General features: G+C 44.9%; 1 protein-coding gene across 1 annotated transcript in view; it reads left to right on the forward strand.

Moving 5' to 3' along the window:
- ATP8A2 (ATPase phospholipid transporting 8A2) overlaps positions 1-17,253 on the forward strand; it is a 728,462-nt gene that overhangs the window by 51,492 nt on the left and 659,717 nt on the right. The window contains exons 2-3 of the mRNA XM_040422449.1: positions 4,118-4,217; positions 12,676-12,774. Coding sequence (XP_040278383.1) covers positions 4,118-4,217; positions 12,676-12,774 — 199 coding nt within the window. The remainder of the gene's footprint in view (positions 1-4,117; positions 4,218-12,675; positions 12,775-17,253) is intronic.

Raw genomic sequence — 17,253 nt, forward strand, 5'->3', positions numbered from 1 at the left:
CTGACAGAGAATGACAATGAATCCACATCTTTGCACAGATTTGGCCTTTTAAAGGCATGTGGTCCTAAAATTTGGATCAGCTGAAAAACAGCCCGTTTCAGTTTAATCGTTATTTTCAATTAATTGAATGCTCAAAAAATGTTTTGTCTCACTCCCATTTCTTCTTGTTGCATGTTGAAGCTCTACTTGGAACCTTGTTAAGATCCAACAATGTAAAATATGATTTTTTGCCATTTTTCAAGTGGTCTTAAACTTTTGATCAGGACTGTGTGTGCTTTTTGTTGTAACACTGTGTTTAATAATAAATGCTGCTTGTTGAAAACGAAGTGGTGTGTATTTTTTTTTTTATTATAATACTAAAATATCAACACCTCCATATATAACCTTTTTGTAAATTCACTTTTGCATCCTATATGGTATAGCGGTGTATAGTGTAATGTGTTGCTGGTGACAGCAACAATATGTTCTGGGGGTGGTTATTATGGGGGTGGTTATTAGCAGTGTTATTCAACTGCGATATTGATCGTTTGATGTACCTACACATTTGTAATCCACTACTATGTTAGTATAACAGTAGTCCGTTCAGTGCTTTATTTTATAGCTCTAGGTTACTAATAAACACTGTTTTCAAGGGATGAACAGTGTATTATTAATATGACATATAATAAAATTATGTGATATCAACACCCCCACATGTAGCCTATTAATGTATTGACATTTGCAGCCTGTTTAGACTTGCAATGTATGACGCGTTGTGCTCTGGGGGTGAGAGACTCAGATGCTACTGAGGTATTCCATCCGCACTTTTTGTACACTCTGCTCGTTCACCTCGGTTACCCCACTCCCCTGACGAAGCTGCAAGTAGCTGTGAAACATGTCGGGAGGGTTAGTGTTTGCTGTTGTATTTTAGACCGGGAATAGCAGAGGGTACCAATTGGAATTAATAGGGAAAATCTTGATGGATAGAGAGTGTTGTGTGTTTAGTGAACTGTTTGTGACCAATCCGCTCAGTGCTTGAAATCACAATCCACATAGCATATGTGAACGAGCAGAGTGTACAATCAGTGCGATCTGTTTTTTTTGTTGCCATGTTCCAGCGCAGGTGGTCCACATGACATCACAGTTCCTGTCTGGGTCTGACGTGATCATGTGAGATCCATCACAGGAGGTCGTGGTGACATCATTGCGGCCTCTTGCGCCGCTCTACTGCCTGAAGCCTCTGAGACTGAACGGCTGCAGATGTGGCCATGATTGCATCCCCACTTCTGGGTAGCGTGTTGGTGCACTAGGTGGATGCCTATCCATCGTCTCGGCCTTGGTGCCAGCCGAGAAGGCTTGAACTGGGCTTATTGGGTACATGAGGCATCAAATTCCTCCACAAATAAAAATGAGAAAGGCCACTTCATAGTATACCAAGCACAGCGCCGTACCTTGCATGGTGGCTGTACTTGGTATTGCAGCTGAACCCTGGTCACTTGAATGGGGCTGAGATGCACAAAGGCCATGTGACTAATGGACATCAGGTCTAGAAAGAGGCCATGGAGCTGATTGGCGGGGATGCTGGGTGTTGGACTCCCAATGATTAGATACTGATGATTTATCCTGATGGTAGGGCTTCCTTGTGCTTCTGGGTCCATGCGGCCACGTCCTGTCTTTGGTCGCAACATGCGGATCACAGAACCATTGAAGTCATAAGGTCCACACCGCGATGCTGGGTGCACAAACCTGATGTCCGCCTTTTTCAGTCCACAAAATTGACACGGCTGTGTTAGTGCCCCCTTATCATGAGCGGAACTTTTGGAGTTAGTTTTGCTATCAAATTGCTTGATAAGATTGGTGTATCTTTAAATATGTCTAGAGATGTTTTTATGCCTCCCTCTGCTGAAGCGTACTTGAAATATTTGTGCAGTTTTACATTTAAGTCTACACCTCATTACCTAACAAAACTAACCACACCTGCTTTTTAAAACTGAAATGAGTGGTATAAAAATAAAGTTGCAGTTTTTGTGTAAGTAAACTCAAAAAGTTGAAAAAGCCCTTTTATGCCTCACTCACACGTCAGTGATTTCAATCAGTGATTGTGAGCCAAAACCAGGACTGGAGCCTCCACAGAGATAAGGTAGAAGGGAAAGATCTCCTCCTGTTCTGTGTTCAGAGATGCACCTGGTTTTGGCTCAAAATCACTGACCAAAACACTGACGTGTGAATGAGGCATTTACAAGTTTTTGAAGCCAAAATTCTGGAATGCAGGGCTTGATAAAACCTCATTAAAGAGGTTTTTTCATCTGAGGATTTTGTGGCATATCACTAGCATAGGCCATATGTGTGCAGGTCTTACTTCTGGGACCCACTCCCATCTCCAGAACATGCTCCTTGAAGTGAAGGAGAGCACACTGCTCTTGCGCTACATCCTCTCCATTCACTCCATGCTTGACTAATGGAGCAGGTCTTGGAAATGGGACCTGCACCTATCTGACATTTCTGGCATATCCTAGATATATGCCACAAATCTTAAAGGGGTTGTCTCACTTCAGCAAATGGCATTTATCATGTAGAGAAAGTTAATACAAGGCACTTACTAATGTATTGTGATTGTCCATATTGCCTCCTTTGCTTGCTTGTCTCATTTTCCCATCACATTATACAGTGTATGATTGTATTGTGTTATTTCTGTTAAGACTATACTTAGGGCACTTTGCTACCATCTAGCGACCATTGTTATATTTGGTTTTGTAAGTTATCTATGTTGTAATTCATTGTCATTCAGCCTGTAACTCCTCCTCCTCTGAGCTCATATCCTGTGTCCTGTAGTCCTTTTCTGTTTGTCAGATATGCATTACAGAGCTGGGGAGAGGATTTTCCTTTGACTGCTATCCAGTGGCGTACCTGCAATAGAGGCAGACCACACAGCTACTATGGGGCCCATGGGGAATGAGCACCTGGTTGTGGAAATAAGACCTCACCCCAAATTACATTTAATACAGACTCCTGTTCAGAGTCCCTGTCAGGAGGCGCTGCGGCCTGTCAAGGGGACTGTCTGATAAGATTAGACAGTAACTGCACGTATGATGATAACTCTGCATCATCAGTGCTTTCCGGAGACTCCAAAAGCTAAAGGACTTATGATGACATAATCACGGGTTTTGCACAGTCTAGTGAAGGAACTGCACAGAGAATGGTGTAGTTCCCAGGTTAGGAAGGTGCAGCTGTCAGGACCTGTGATGACCTAATCACAGGTCCTTCACTCCCTGACAGCGAGAAGAAGGACTGCAAGTTAAGCTCTCCATTGAGACTAGAATGGACTGGGTAAAAGGAGGTCCTCCCCTTTTCTCTCCATGTGCCCCCAGTCCACTTTTCTACTCAGAAGTAGAACCTAATGCCTGGCTAATTGGTAAACTTTTGATGTCATAGCGACATAGAAAAAGTTTCGATCGGTCGGGGTCCAAGCACTGAGACCTCCACTGGTCGGCGAAGAGACAAGCACTCATATAGCACTCTTTCCTCCCTGTGGGAGAAAGAATCGAGATGGGTCCATATCATTTCTATAGAATCCGTCTTCTGCAGTGAGGAAGCGTGCTCTGTAATCACTTCCCTCTCCTTGTTCTTGTGAACGACAGGGAACTTAGCGCTCAGACCGCCACCAAATAGTTTGATATGTCTCTATGACATAGCAAAAGTTTTCCCACAGTACAGTGACACTAAGGCTACATGCACACGACCGTATGTGTTTTGCGGTCCGCAAAAAAAAGGATGACGGATCCGTTTTTTTTGCGGATCCATTGTAATAATGCCTATCCTTGTCCGCAAACTAGAAAAAAATAGGACATGCACTATTTTTTTTGCGGAGCAACGGAACGGACATACTGATGCGGACAGCACACGGTGTGCTGTCCGCATTTTTTGCGGACCCATTGAAATGAATAGGTCCGCATCCTATCCGCAAAAAAAACTGACACGGAAACGAAATACGGTCATGTGCATGAGGCCTAAGTGTGTTACTCATTTAACTTTTTAATGTTGACTGTGCATTTAATGTAAATATCAGTAAATTATTTTGTCGTGTATACATCTTTTACTATTACACCCTGTAAGCTGACCTTTGCCATTGTCCCCGCAGCACAGCCAAGTACAGCGTGTTGACCTTCCTACCTCGATTCCTCTATGAGCAGATCAGGAGAGCTGCCAACGCTTTCTTTCTCTTCATTGCCTTATTACAGGTAAGGTCCTCTATTTTACTTGCAAATAAGCTGATGGTGGGAGGCAGGAATCCAGGTGTCTGGTGTTTTGTCTAGTGCACAGCGCCACTGATATTCTGCCATCCCCCATTGCTTCTCTGGGCTTCATACGTGCCAACCTTTATCTGGCCTAGGCTACATGACAGCTTTAGATAAAGGTTGGGTATTAACCAAAGCTGGATAATTGGTACCCGATAGCCTCTTACATGGATGCCCTGGAATAGAAGAGTACTATAGTATAGAATAAAGTAATACTGCAGCTTACCATATACAGTTTGGGACCAATATACTTGCCATTATCCACGTCGAGTTCAATTCGCTTAACCACCTCCGGACCGCCTAACGCAGGATCGCGTTCCGGAGGTGGCAGCGCTGCGCACAGTCACGCATATACGCGTCATCTCGCGAGACGCGAGACTTCCTGTGAACGCGCGCACACAGGCGCGCGCGCTCACAGGAACGGAAGGTAAGAGAGTTGATCTCCAGCCTGCCAGCGGCGATCGTTCGCTGGCAGGCTGGAGATGTGTTTTTTTTAACCCCTAACAGGTATATTAGACGCTGTTTTGATAACAGCGTCTAATATACCTGCTACCTGGTCCTCTGGTGGTCCCCTTTGTTTGGATCGACCACCAGAGGACACAGGTAGCTCAGTAAAGTAGCACCAAGCACCACTACACTACACTACACCCCCCCCCCCCCCCCCGTCACTTATTAACCCCTTATTAGCCCCTGATCACCCCTAATCACCCCTGATCACCCCATATAAACTCCCTGATCACCCCCCTGTCATTGATTACCCCCCTGTCATTGATCAACCCCCTGTAAAGCTCCATTCAGACGTCCGCATGATTTTTACGGATCCACTGATAGATGGATCGGATCCGCAAAACGCATCCGGACGTCTGAATGAAGCCTTACAGGGGCATGATCAATGACTGTGGTGATCACCCCATATAGACTCCCTGATCACCCCCCTGTCATTGATTACCCCCCTGTAAAGCTCCATTCAGATGTCCGCATGATTTTTACGGATGCACTGATACATGGATCGGATCCGCAAAACGCATCCGGTCGTCTGAATGAAGCCTTACAGGGGCATGATCAATGACTGTGGTGATCACCCCCCTGTCATTGATTACCCCCCTGTAAAGCTCCATTCAGATGTCCGCATGATTTTTACGGATGCACTGATAGATGGATCGGATCCGCAAAACGCATCCGGACGTCTGAATGAAGCCTTACAGGGGCATGATCAATGACTGTGGTGATCACCCCATATAGACTCCCTGATCACCCCCCTGTAAAGCTCCATTCAGATGTCCGCATGATTTTTACGGATGCACTGATACATGGATCGGATCCGCAAAACGCATCCGGTCGTCTGAATGAAGCCTTACAGGGGCATGATCAATGACTGTGGTGATCACCCCCCTGTCATTGATCACCCCCCTGTAAAGCTCCATTCAGATGTCCGCATGATTTTTACGGATGCACTGATAGATGGATCGGATCCGCAAAACGCATCCGGACGTCTAAATGAAGCCTTACACGGGCGTGATCAATGACTGTGGTTATCACCCCATATAGACTCCCTGATCACCCCCCCTGTCATTGATCACCCCCCCTGTCATTGATCACCCCCCTGTCATTGATCACCCCCCTGTCATTGATCAACCCCCCTGTCATTGATAACCCCCCTGTCATTGATCACCCCCCCTGTAAGGTTCCATTCAGATATTTTTTTGGCCCAAGTTAGCGGAATTTATTTTTTTTTTTCTTACAAAGTCTCATATTCCACTAACTTGTGTCAAAAAATAAAATCTCACATGAACTCACCATACCCCTCACGGAATCCAAATGCGTAAAATTTTTTAGACATTTAGATTCCAGACTTCTTCTCACGCTTTAGGGCCCCTAGAATGCCAGGGCAGTATAAATACCCCACATGTGACCCCATTTCGGAAAGAAGACACCCCCAGGTATTCCGTGAGGGGCATATTGAGTCCATGAAAGATTGAAATTTTTGTCCCAAGTTAGCGGAACAGGAGACTTTGTGAGAAAAAAATTAAAAATATCAATTTCCGCTAACTTGTGCCAAAAAAAAATAAATTCTATGAACTCGCCATGCCCCTCATTGAATACCTTGGGGTGTCTTCTTTCCAAAATGGGGTCACATGTGGGGTATTTATACTGCCCTGGCATTCTAGGGGCCCCAAAGCGTGAGAAGAAGTCTGGTATCCAAATGTCTAAAAATGCCCTCCTAAAAGGAATTTGGGCACCTTTGCGCATCTAGGCTGCAAAAAAGTGTCACACATCTGGTATCGCCGTACTCAGGAGAAGTTGGGGAATGTGTTTTGGGGTGTCATTTTACATATACCCATGCTGGGTGAGATAAATATCTTGGTCAAATGCCAACTTTGTATAAAAAAATGGGAAAAGTTGTCTTTTGCCAAGATATTTCTCTCACCCAGCATGGGTATATGTAAAATGACACCCCAAAACACATTCCCCAACTTCTCCTGAATACGGCGATACCACATGTGTGACACTTTTTTGCAGCCTAGGTGGGCAAAGGGGCCCATATTCCAAAGAGCACCTTTAGGATTTCACAGGTCATTTACCTACTTACCACACATTAGGGCCCCTGGAAAATGCCAGGGCAGTATAACTACCCCACAAGTGACCCCATTTTGGAAAGAAGACACCCCAAGGTATTCCGTGAGGGGCATGGCGAGTTCCTAGAATTTTTTATTTTTTGTCACAAGTTAGTGGAAAATGCTTATTTTTTTTTTTTTTTCATACAAAGTCTCATATTCCACTAACTTGTGACAAAAAATAAAAACTTCCATGAACTCACTATGCCCATCAGCGAATACCTTGGGGTCTCTTCTTTCCAAAATGGGGTCACTTGTGGGGTAGTTATACTGCCCTGGCATTCTAGGGGCCCAAATGTGTGGTAAGGAGTTTGAAATCAAATTCTGTAAAAAATGACCTGTGAAATCCGAAAGGTGCTCTTTTGAATATGGGCCCCTTTGCCCACCTCGGCTGCAAAAAAGTGTCACACATCTGGTATCTCCGTAATCGGGAGAAGTTGGGGAATGTGTTTTGGGGTGTCATTTTACATATACCCATGCTGGGTGAGAGAAATATCTTGGCAAAAGACAACTTTTCCCATTTTTTTATACAAAGTTGGCATTTGACCAAGATATTTATCTCACCCAGCATGGGTATATGTAAAAAGACACCCCAAAACACATTCCTCAACTTCTCCTGAATACAGAGATACCAGATGTGTGACACTTTTTTGCAGCCTAGGTGGGCAAAGGGGCCCATATTCCAAAGAGCACCTTTCGGATTTCACAGGTCATTTACCTACTTACCACACATTTGGGCCCCTAGAATGCCAGGGCAGTATAACTACCCCACAAGTGACCCCATTTTGGAAAGAAGAGACCCCAAGGTATTCGCTGATGGGCATAGTGAGTTCATGGAAGTTTTTATTTTTTGTCACAAGTTTGTGGAATATGAGACTTTGTTTGAAAAAAAAAAAAAAAAAAAAAAAAATCATCATTTTCCACTAACTTGTGACAAAAAATAAAAAATTCTAGGAACTCGCCATGCCCCTCACGGAATACCTTGGGGTGTCTTCTTTCCAAAATGGGGTCACTTGTGGGGTAGTTATACTGCCCTGGTATTCTAGGGGCCCAAATGTGTGGTAAGGAGTTTGAAATCAAATTCAGGAAAAAATGAGGAGTGAAATCCGAAAGGTGCTCTTTGGAATATGGGCCCCTTTGCCCACCTAGGCTGCAAAAAAGTGTCACACATCTGGTATCCCCGTACTCAGGAGAAGTTGAGGAATGTGTTTTGGGGTGTCTTTTTACATATACCCATGCTGGGTGAGATAAATATCTTGGTCAAATGACAACTTTGTATAAAAAAATGGGAAAAGTTGTCTTTTGCCAAGATATTTCTCTCACCCAGCATGGGTATATATAAAATGACACCCCAAAACACATTCCCCACCTTCTCCTGAGTACGGAGATACCAGATGTGTGACACTTTTTTGCAGCCTAGGTGGGCAAAGGGGCCCATATTCCAAAGAGCACCTTTCGGATTTCACAGGTCATTTTTTACAGAATTTGATTTCAAACTCCTTACCACACATTTGGGCCCCTAGAATGCCAGGGCAGTATAACTACCCCACAAGTGACCCCATTTTGGAAAGAAGAGACCCCAAGGTATTCGCTGATGGGCATAGTGAGTTCATAGAACTTTTTATTTTTTGTCACAAGTTAGTGGAATATGAGACTTTGTAAGAAAAAAAAAAAAAAGAAAAAAAATCATCATTTTCCGCTAACTTGTGACAAAAAATAAAAAGTTCTATGAACTCACTATGCCCATCAGCGAATACCTTAGGGTGTCTACTTTCAGAAATGGGGTCATTTGTGGGGTGTTTGTACTGTCTGGGCATTGTAGAACCTCAGGAAACATGACAGGTGCTCAGAAAGTCAGAGCTGCTTCAAAAAGCGGAAATTCACATTTTTGTACCATAGTTTGTAAACGCTATAACTTTTACCCAAACCATTTTTTTTTTTACCCAAACATTTTTTTTTTATCAAAGACATGTAGAACTATAAATTTAGAGCAAAATTTCTATATGGATCTCGTTTTTTTTTGCAAAATTTTACAACTGAAAGTGAAAAATGTCATTTTTTTGCAAAAAAATTGTTAAATTTCGATTAATAACAAAAAAAGTAAAAATGTCAGCAGCAATGAAATACCACCAAATGAAAGCTCTATTAGTGAGAAGAAAAGGAGGTAAAATTAATTTGGGTGGTAAGTTGCATGACCGAGCAATAAACGGTGAAAGTAGTGTAGGTCAGAAGTGTAAAAAGTGGCCTGGTCTTTCAGGGTGTTTAAGCACTGGGGGCTGAGGTGGTTAAAGGGGTTGTCCAGATTCAGAGCTGAACCCGGACATATCTCCTTTTTACCCAGGCTTCCCCTCTCTCTTGCCCTCCACTGAATTGCACAGGGCAAGGGCTTTTTCATTAGATCTGGTGACATACCGGCTCTCTGCTAGGTGGAGGCTTCCACCAAGCAGCGAGCCCGGTAACATCTCCGGCACTGATGGGCAGGATTTAGTGCTGCCCTGGCCTGTAAAACAACCTAGGGCAGCACTAAAGCCCACCCAGGGGCGTAGCTATAGGGGGTGCAGAGGTAGCAGTCGCTACCGGGCCCAGGAGCCTGAGGGGGCCCAAAGACCCTTGTGTGGCATAAGAAGATACCGGTATTATAGAAACTGCATGCAGGTCAAGTTATAGCTCTGGCTGGAGGGAAGGGGTTAGGTCAAGAATTTGGCATGGGGGGGGGGCGTATCAATTTTTTCCTTAGGCAGCACGAAGGTTATGTGCTTCCCTGCCCTGGCCAGAAAACACTGAGGGAAGGGGGACCCAAGCTGAACTCTTGCACCAGGGCCCATGAGCCTTTAGCTCCGCCCCTGAGCCCACCCATCAGTGATGGTGACGTCACCGGGATCACTGCTAGATGGAAGCCTCTGCCTAGCAGTGTAAAAAATATATAACCAAACAGCCCTTGCCCTGCACAATTCAGCGGAGCGCAGGGGAGAGCATCGGAGCATGAAATCAAAGGGACTGCCTGGGTGAAAAAGGGATATCTCATCTAGACATTTGTGGCATATTGATAGAAATGCCATAAATATCCAATAGATGCGGGTTCTACCTCTGGGACTCTCTCCTCTCAAGAATGGAGCCCTGGCATAAATGAAGAGCACGTTACACATGACACGTGGACTATGCAATCTAAAAGTACCGATTGCCTTTTAGGGTGGTTTCACACACAGCATGTTTTGGAAAAACAGACAGACAGGGTCACATGTATTGCTACAACCAATGACTGTCTTCAGCGGTGATGTGTTCCCAATCGGCATGTGACCCAGTAATGACGTGCCGCTAAGGGACACATAACCGCTGAGGCCAGTCATTGGCTGCTGCAGCACATACGACGTCATTCTGTGGGGCCGTAGACAGGCGGGGACCAGAAGTCCAGTGAAGACAGCATGGGATCCAAGCAGCCAGAATGGAGCATCAGGGAGCGGGAAAGTATAGACCTCATCACAGGTGCCACTAGGGAAAATAGGGAGAGGAATAAAAAAATAAATAAATCCTGGACATCTTTAATATTTCCCATTCTTTCTGAATCCATATGGATTTTGCTTTAAAAATCAGCATCAAAAACTGTACTAAAAACTCCAGTGGCATTTTAAAAAAAAAAACGATGTAAAACCACGCTAATAGAGCTCTGGAACGCCTAGTAAGTAAGTCCAATGAGACTTTGGATGCAAAGACCGTGCCCAAATATCATTATGAAACCTAATGAGGTTTTTACCCGTTGTGTACATTAGGCACTCGCGGAATCGCATGCATTTACTGTGATGAATTTGCATATATTATGTTACTGAAATTGTGCACAATGGGCGCAAATCTACTCCTGCTTTGGTCTGACATATATTTAGAATCTTGATGTAAGTCTGAGGCAGCCAGAAATTCACATCATGTCTCTAGCTGTTCCTTTGTCCTCCCTATACTTTACACTGCAGCAGTGCTCATTTAGATTGGTCACTATATTGTGAGCAAAGCACAAGCTAACCAGGATGGCAGTGCAAGAGACATGATTCTCATTACAGCAAGAAACAATAACTATAAACTACAATAAAAGACTAGTGAAGATACAAATATGTCAGATATCTGCCGTCTACTCCACCCTTGGCTTGATAAGCATAAAGCATGTTTATCCAGAGTGCTATAGGCCCCCTCCAACCCACTTGGCCCTTAGGGTACAGCCACACGGTCAGGTTTTCTGACGCGGTTATGGAAGCCAAAATCAGGATTGAGTCATAATGCTGTGAACCGGTCCGCAGGGGGCGGATGGGGGTAGTAGTTGTACTCACGATTTATTGTAGCTCCCTGGACCGGCGTGCAGTGATGGGAAATCCTCCCGGGCACTCTCTAGTACAGGGATCACCAGCCAGGTGGTAGTTGAGGTGCCCTTTATGGTATAGGTGTTTAGGGTGCTTTTGAAGCTGGGACCCTGGTTGTTCGTGACACCAGCACCGTTAGGTGGTGTAAAGGATGAGGAGTCACTTATAATAAAACAGTTGAACTTTACTTGAGCAATTCTTTATCTTCAGGTAGTCAGCACAGTTCATGCATATGGCAAACAAATAATCCAAATATCGGTTCAGCTGTATTCCTTATAACAGGCTTGGTCATTCTTTGTACAGGATGCCTTCAGAAAAACTCTGATCCACAATGTCCATAGAGGCATGTGGTAAAGGACGACTTTGCGCATCAATCATCCGGCTTTGTCCAGGTGATGGTAGGCCTCTTCCGATCACTGTTGCTTGTGAAGTCCACTGGCTACTTTAGCTCTGATCTCCACCAGACTTTCCAGACGTAGACTCACTGGTCTGTGCTGTAATGCTGTTCTGGTTCTCCCTTGGCCTGGCCAGAGCCAAGGGGGTGGAATAGCAGCTGAATGGTGGACTAGGCCTGTTCTCCTCCTCCGCCTTAGGCCTATTGCACCCGACCGTATGGCTTTTACAGTGTTTTGCGGTCCGTTTTTCACGGATCCGTTGTTCCGTTTTTTGTTTCAGTTGTGTTTCTGTTCCGTTTTTCCGTATGGCATATACAGTAATTACGTAGATAAAATTGGGCTGGGCATAACATTTTCAATAGATGGTTCAGCAAAAAACGGAACGGAAACAGAAGACATACGGATGCATTTCCGTATGTGTTCCATTTTTTTTGTGGACCCATTGACTTGAATGGAGCCACGGACCGTGATTTGCGGGCAATAATAGGACATGTTCTATGTTAGAACGGAAATACGGAAACGGAATGCATACGGAGTACATTCCGTTTTTTTTTTGCGGAACCATTGAAATGAATGGTTCCGTATACGGAACGCAAAAAACGGCCAGTAAACGGGGAAAAAAAAACGGCTGTGTGCAGGAGGCCTTACACACTGACTCTCTCCACTTCCAACTCTAACAATTAACATACCCAAGTGTATATATGTAAATGATGCCAGCACCACCTAGGGGCGAATAAATGTAATGACAACCTAAGCCTGTTCATAGGAAGTACAGGTAAATACAGAAATACATTTGATAAGCATATAAAAGTTTAAAGTGCCCTCTACCACACTAAGTGGGACACAGCAATAAAAGAAAGTATAAAGGACAGGTACAACTTTATTTTTATTTTTTTTCACTTCTGATTTTGGCTTCCAAAACTGCATCAGGAAGCTGACAGTGTGGCCGTACCCTTACATCTCTCCAGTTTTACACGGTGCCAGTCTTATGTGTGATAATAGGAGTATTGTAACTGTTGACAGGTATTAATGGTCTTTTTTTTTCCAGCAAATCCCTGATGTGTCTCCAACAGGAAGATACACCACTCTGGTGCCCTTAATTTTCATCTTGACTGTAGCTGGCATCAAAGAAATCATAGAGGACTATGTGAGTTATATCCTCCTGCAGAACTTTGCATCAAGCTTTTGGCTTATTTTTTTATTTAATATTGTCCTTAATTAAATTAGGAGTCTTGTCTGAGGGCTGAACTTTGAGGTCTGGCCTAAAGTCTGAATAAATGTAGGGGTCACATCTGAGGTCTGAATTTTAGGGGGGGGGGGGGGGGCTGGTGTCTGAGTCAGTTTAGGTGTTTGGTCTAAGGACTGAAGTTTGGGTATGGCCTGGGGTCTGAATCAATTAGTGGTCTGAGGTCTGAATGTTGAGGTCTAGCCCTAGGGGCTGAAATAATTAAGGCTGGGTTCACACTTGAGCGTTTTACAGCGCGTTCAAACGCGCTGTAAAACGCTCAACACATGAAAACCAATGCTTCCCTATGGCCCTGGTTCTCACTTGAGCGTTTTACAGCGCTGAAAAACGCGCTGTAAAACGCCCTACGCTCAAACAAGTACTTGAGCTTCTTTGGGGCGTTTTGACGCGCGTTTGTGGCCATAGGACATTGCAGTCAATCACACAAACGCGCGTTTACTATTGCAAAAAACGCGCGTTAAACGCGCATATCAAAGACGCTCAGGTCTGAACCCAGCCTTAGTGGTGGGTCTGGTCTATGGTATGAATTAATTTAGGGGTCTGGTCTAAGGTTTAAATTTAGTGGTCCAGTCTGGAGTCTGATTTAAAGGGGTTGTCTCACTTCAGCAAATGACATTTATCATGTAGAGAAAGTTAATACAAGGCACTTGCTAGTATATTGTGATTGTCCATATTGCTTCCTTTACTGGCTGGATTTCCAGGGACCATAACCACCCTGCGATCCAGCAGCGGTGGCCATGCTTGCATAATATAGGAAAATGTACCGGCCTCTCTGGTGGCCAGTAGCGTGGGAGTGCACAAAGGGACGCAAACGCTGAAGATTCCATATCTCGTATCTGCGTTGCAGCGATGGCCATAACCCTTGGATAAGAGCAGTGTATAATGTGATGGAAAAATGAATCCAGCCAGTAAAGGAGGCAATATGGACAATCACAATACATTAGTAAGTGCCTTGTATTCACTTGCTCTACATGATAAATGCCATTTGCTGAAGTGAGACAACCCCTTTATTTTAGGGGTCTGGTGTGTGGTGTGATCCCTTCCATCCTACCTTTTTTGCTTCTGTGGCTGATGGTGTGTGGTGCCATGGTCTCAGCATGCCCTGATAATGTCAGGCTGTGTGATGACCCGATCCTTCCTGTTTCTCAGAAAAGGTAGAACCCTGCTATGAGTCAGAAATGCATTGATCTGTAAAAAAAAAAAGCTGTGACATCTATTAGAACATATGTATATTATAGAGAGGGCCCCTCCCCCCTCGGGACTCCGCTTCTCGTTCTGGGTGCAGTAACCCATCGCCAGTTTCTGATTGTCCCAGGTCGGTGCTCAAATCCGCTATTGTGCTTTACGGATAACCCCATGTCGTGTATCAGCACAGCCTCCGAGATTACATTCCACTGTTTATATCTTATTTTTGCCATCAGTAATTGTGGGTAAATGGGGCACCCCGGCACCGGGGAATACGTTGTTGTTTTGAAAGGGATTAGCGGGATTTGTATGTAGAGTCCATTAATGCCAGGACTGCAGGTAATTTCAACTGTTAATTAGATTTTTGATTTGCCAAAGGCGTTTATAATCTCTGCGTGCGATGCTCATCTGCCTCAAGGGGAAGCAGCACTTACCCGGATTAATTTGTAGATCTTTTTACCGCGGTCAGTCAGTGACGCGTCCAGTGCTGATGACTGTATTCTGACAAAAAGAGGGGGATGTGAAAAAGGACCAAAACAAAAACCTTTATTTAATCACAAGGTTGTGGGGGTAAATAAAACTACACTTTGTTACTACCAAAGTGTAGTTTTATTTATTTATTTACCCCCACAACCTTGTGATTAAATAAAGATTTTTGTTCTGGTCCATTTTACCATCCCCCTCTTTTTGTCAGTATATTGGATTATTTAAGGGTGTATACCCACGATACCATTGGAATTGTAAGCCTGATGACTGTATTCCACAATGCAGTGCGGATGACACGAAACATCACGTTCCTGCCCAGTGTAACCTCCTGTATAACAAGCAGGTTCCAATGACAGGAGGATGGGACTACACAAGGGTTTGTTGTAGTCTGTAACCATGACGACACACAGGTCCATACTAGTGCTATATATACAAAAACTTGCTTTTAGTTTATTTTAGATCCAATTATAGTGATAGACGATTTGTTTGGATTTCTGACATGTCTCAAGGGACTGTAAGCCTGGACTTTATGTAGAGTCAGACCGCGTGACTGGGCATTATGGTACCTGGTGGCCCATGTCACAGATTTTTAGCCAGAACTAACAAAATATAAATGGGTTTCCAGACCCCAAAAATGTAAAAGGGTTTCCAGAGACTTTCCTACTGATGAGCTATTGTCACGACCATGGTCATGGTCGCGACTCCTGGACCCGCATGCAGTTGCCTGCGGTTTGGTCTGTTGTCAACCACATGGTGAGGGCTGCTTGTATTGTTGCCTCACGTGTGGTTGCCACTGGCAACATGTTTGTATTTGGCAGTATAGCAGCCTGAGCTGTTGTTGGGCAGCTTGCTGTCAAGTGCATGCGGTTACTCCTGGCAACCTCTCCTTGTATGGATGCACTTTGTTTGTCTGTTTGTGCACGAGGTTTATGTAGGTGTGCACTGTGACACTTCCCTTCACTTGTGGCTGCCCGTGGTATTGTGTACATGTGGTGGCAGTGTCTCGGCCTTCTGGCTGACTCCCAGGACATGGTTGCCATGCATGTCGTTACCTGCGGTAACAGCTGCAGTGTAATTGTTTATTGTACACTTCCCCTTTAAGTGGCTTTTTCCCTTGCCTGGTGTAGGAAGGGTTAACTCCCTTCTTAGTGTGTGAACACTGGGTGTGTGTGTGGATGTGGCCACTTGGGCTATTTAGCTTCCGCTGGATGCCAGACTCTGAGGGGTACTTCAGCCATGGTTAGCTGAAGTCATCCTCCTGGTTATATACCATCTGCCAGTGAGGGCCACCCTTGTGGTCATAAACTTTGTGTCTGATGTTAGAAGATGTCTTTATGGTCTATCTGTTTATTGCAACTATGGATGTTTTGGTTACTTGTGTGATGTGTGTTGTGTGCTGTGTCCCTTAGTGTTGTGTGGACATCAGTAGTCAAGCACGGGTTCCAGTCACCGTGGCTGTGGCAGGTAGGTTTGGAACTGCTTTAGTTCACCTGCCATATCCATATGTTGTATTTGTTCCCCTTTCATTGCAGCTTGGCCTGTGAGACTCCTGTTCGTCCGCACCTAGGAGGAACAGGTAGTCTTACCCTGCTCCTAGTTCAGGGCCACCCTGAGGGCTAGTAGGGACCCTAGGTTCCGGAGTATGAGCCCTCCTACCATCAGGGTCGGCTCATACAGCTAGGAGACAGGGTCAGAATTAGGGACGTATTAGGAGGTGACCTGATTCCTGTCCTGGCCTTGCAGCGACCACGATCTTCTGTCATCGCACGGCTGATGGTTTTCCCCATCCTCAGCCGTGACAGCTATTCTCTGGATAGATCATCAGCATCTGATGGGTGGGGGTCGGATACCCGGCACCCCGCTGATCAGCTGTTTGAGAAGGCACTGGTGCTCGCAGTAGCGCAGAGGCCTTCTCACAGCTTACCAAGATGAGCGCCGTACATTGTATAGCGGCTGTGATTGGTATGGCAGCTCAACCCCATTCACTTCAATGGAGCTGAGCTGCAACTAGGCTACATGACTGATGACCGTGATGTCACATGGCCTTGGCTAAGCTGCGAGAAGGCTGCAGCACTACTGCGATTGCTGATGCCTTCTCAAACAGCTGATCGGTGGAGGTCCTGGGTGTCGGACCCCCACGGATTAGATACTAATGACCTATTCGGAGGATAGGTCATCAGTAGAAAAGTCTCTGAGAACCCCTTTAAGGCATAGGCTGGTAGTGTTATAAAATAACAAACTAAGCCTTATTCGCCTATCCGATCCCCTCGCTGCTGTTGGGTTTCAGCATTGCATCAATGATGTCCCTGGGTACACCATGTGATCACTGTGGCCAATCACTGACTTTGGTGGTCAAATGAAATAGTTGGGTATGCGCCGTCTCTCTGTAGCCTTTACCTAAGTATATTGGGTCTCCGGAAAAAAAAACTTTAAATTCTATATTAATCTATGTGTCATGGCCTTAGGCCTCTTGCAAACGACTATGTACTGTGTTTTGAGGTCCGCAAAAAATGGATCCTCAAAAAATACGGATGACATCCGTGTGCATTCCGTATTTTGCGGAACGGAATAGCTGGCCCCTAATAGAAGGCCTCATGCACACAACCGTTGTTTTGGTCCGCATCCAAACCGCAGTTTTTGCGGCTCGGATGCGGACCCATTCACTTCAATGGGGCCGCAAAAGATGCAGACAGCACTCCGTGTGCTGTC

Source organism: Bufo bufo, chromosome 3 (assembly GCF_905171765.1).
Source record: "Bufo bufo chromosome 3, aBufBuf1.1, whole genome shotgun sequence".
NCBI lineage: Eukaryota > Metazoa > Chordata > Amphibia > Anura > Bufonidae > Bufo > Bufo bufo.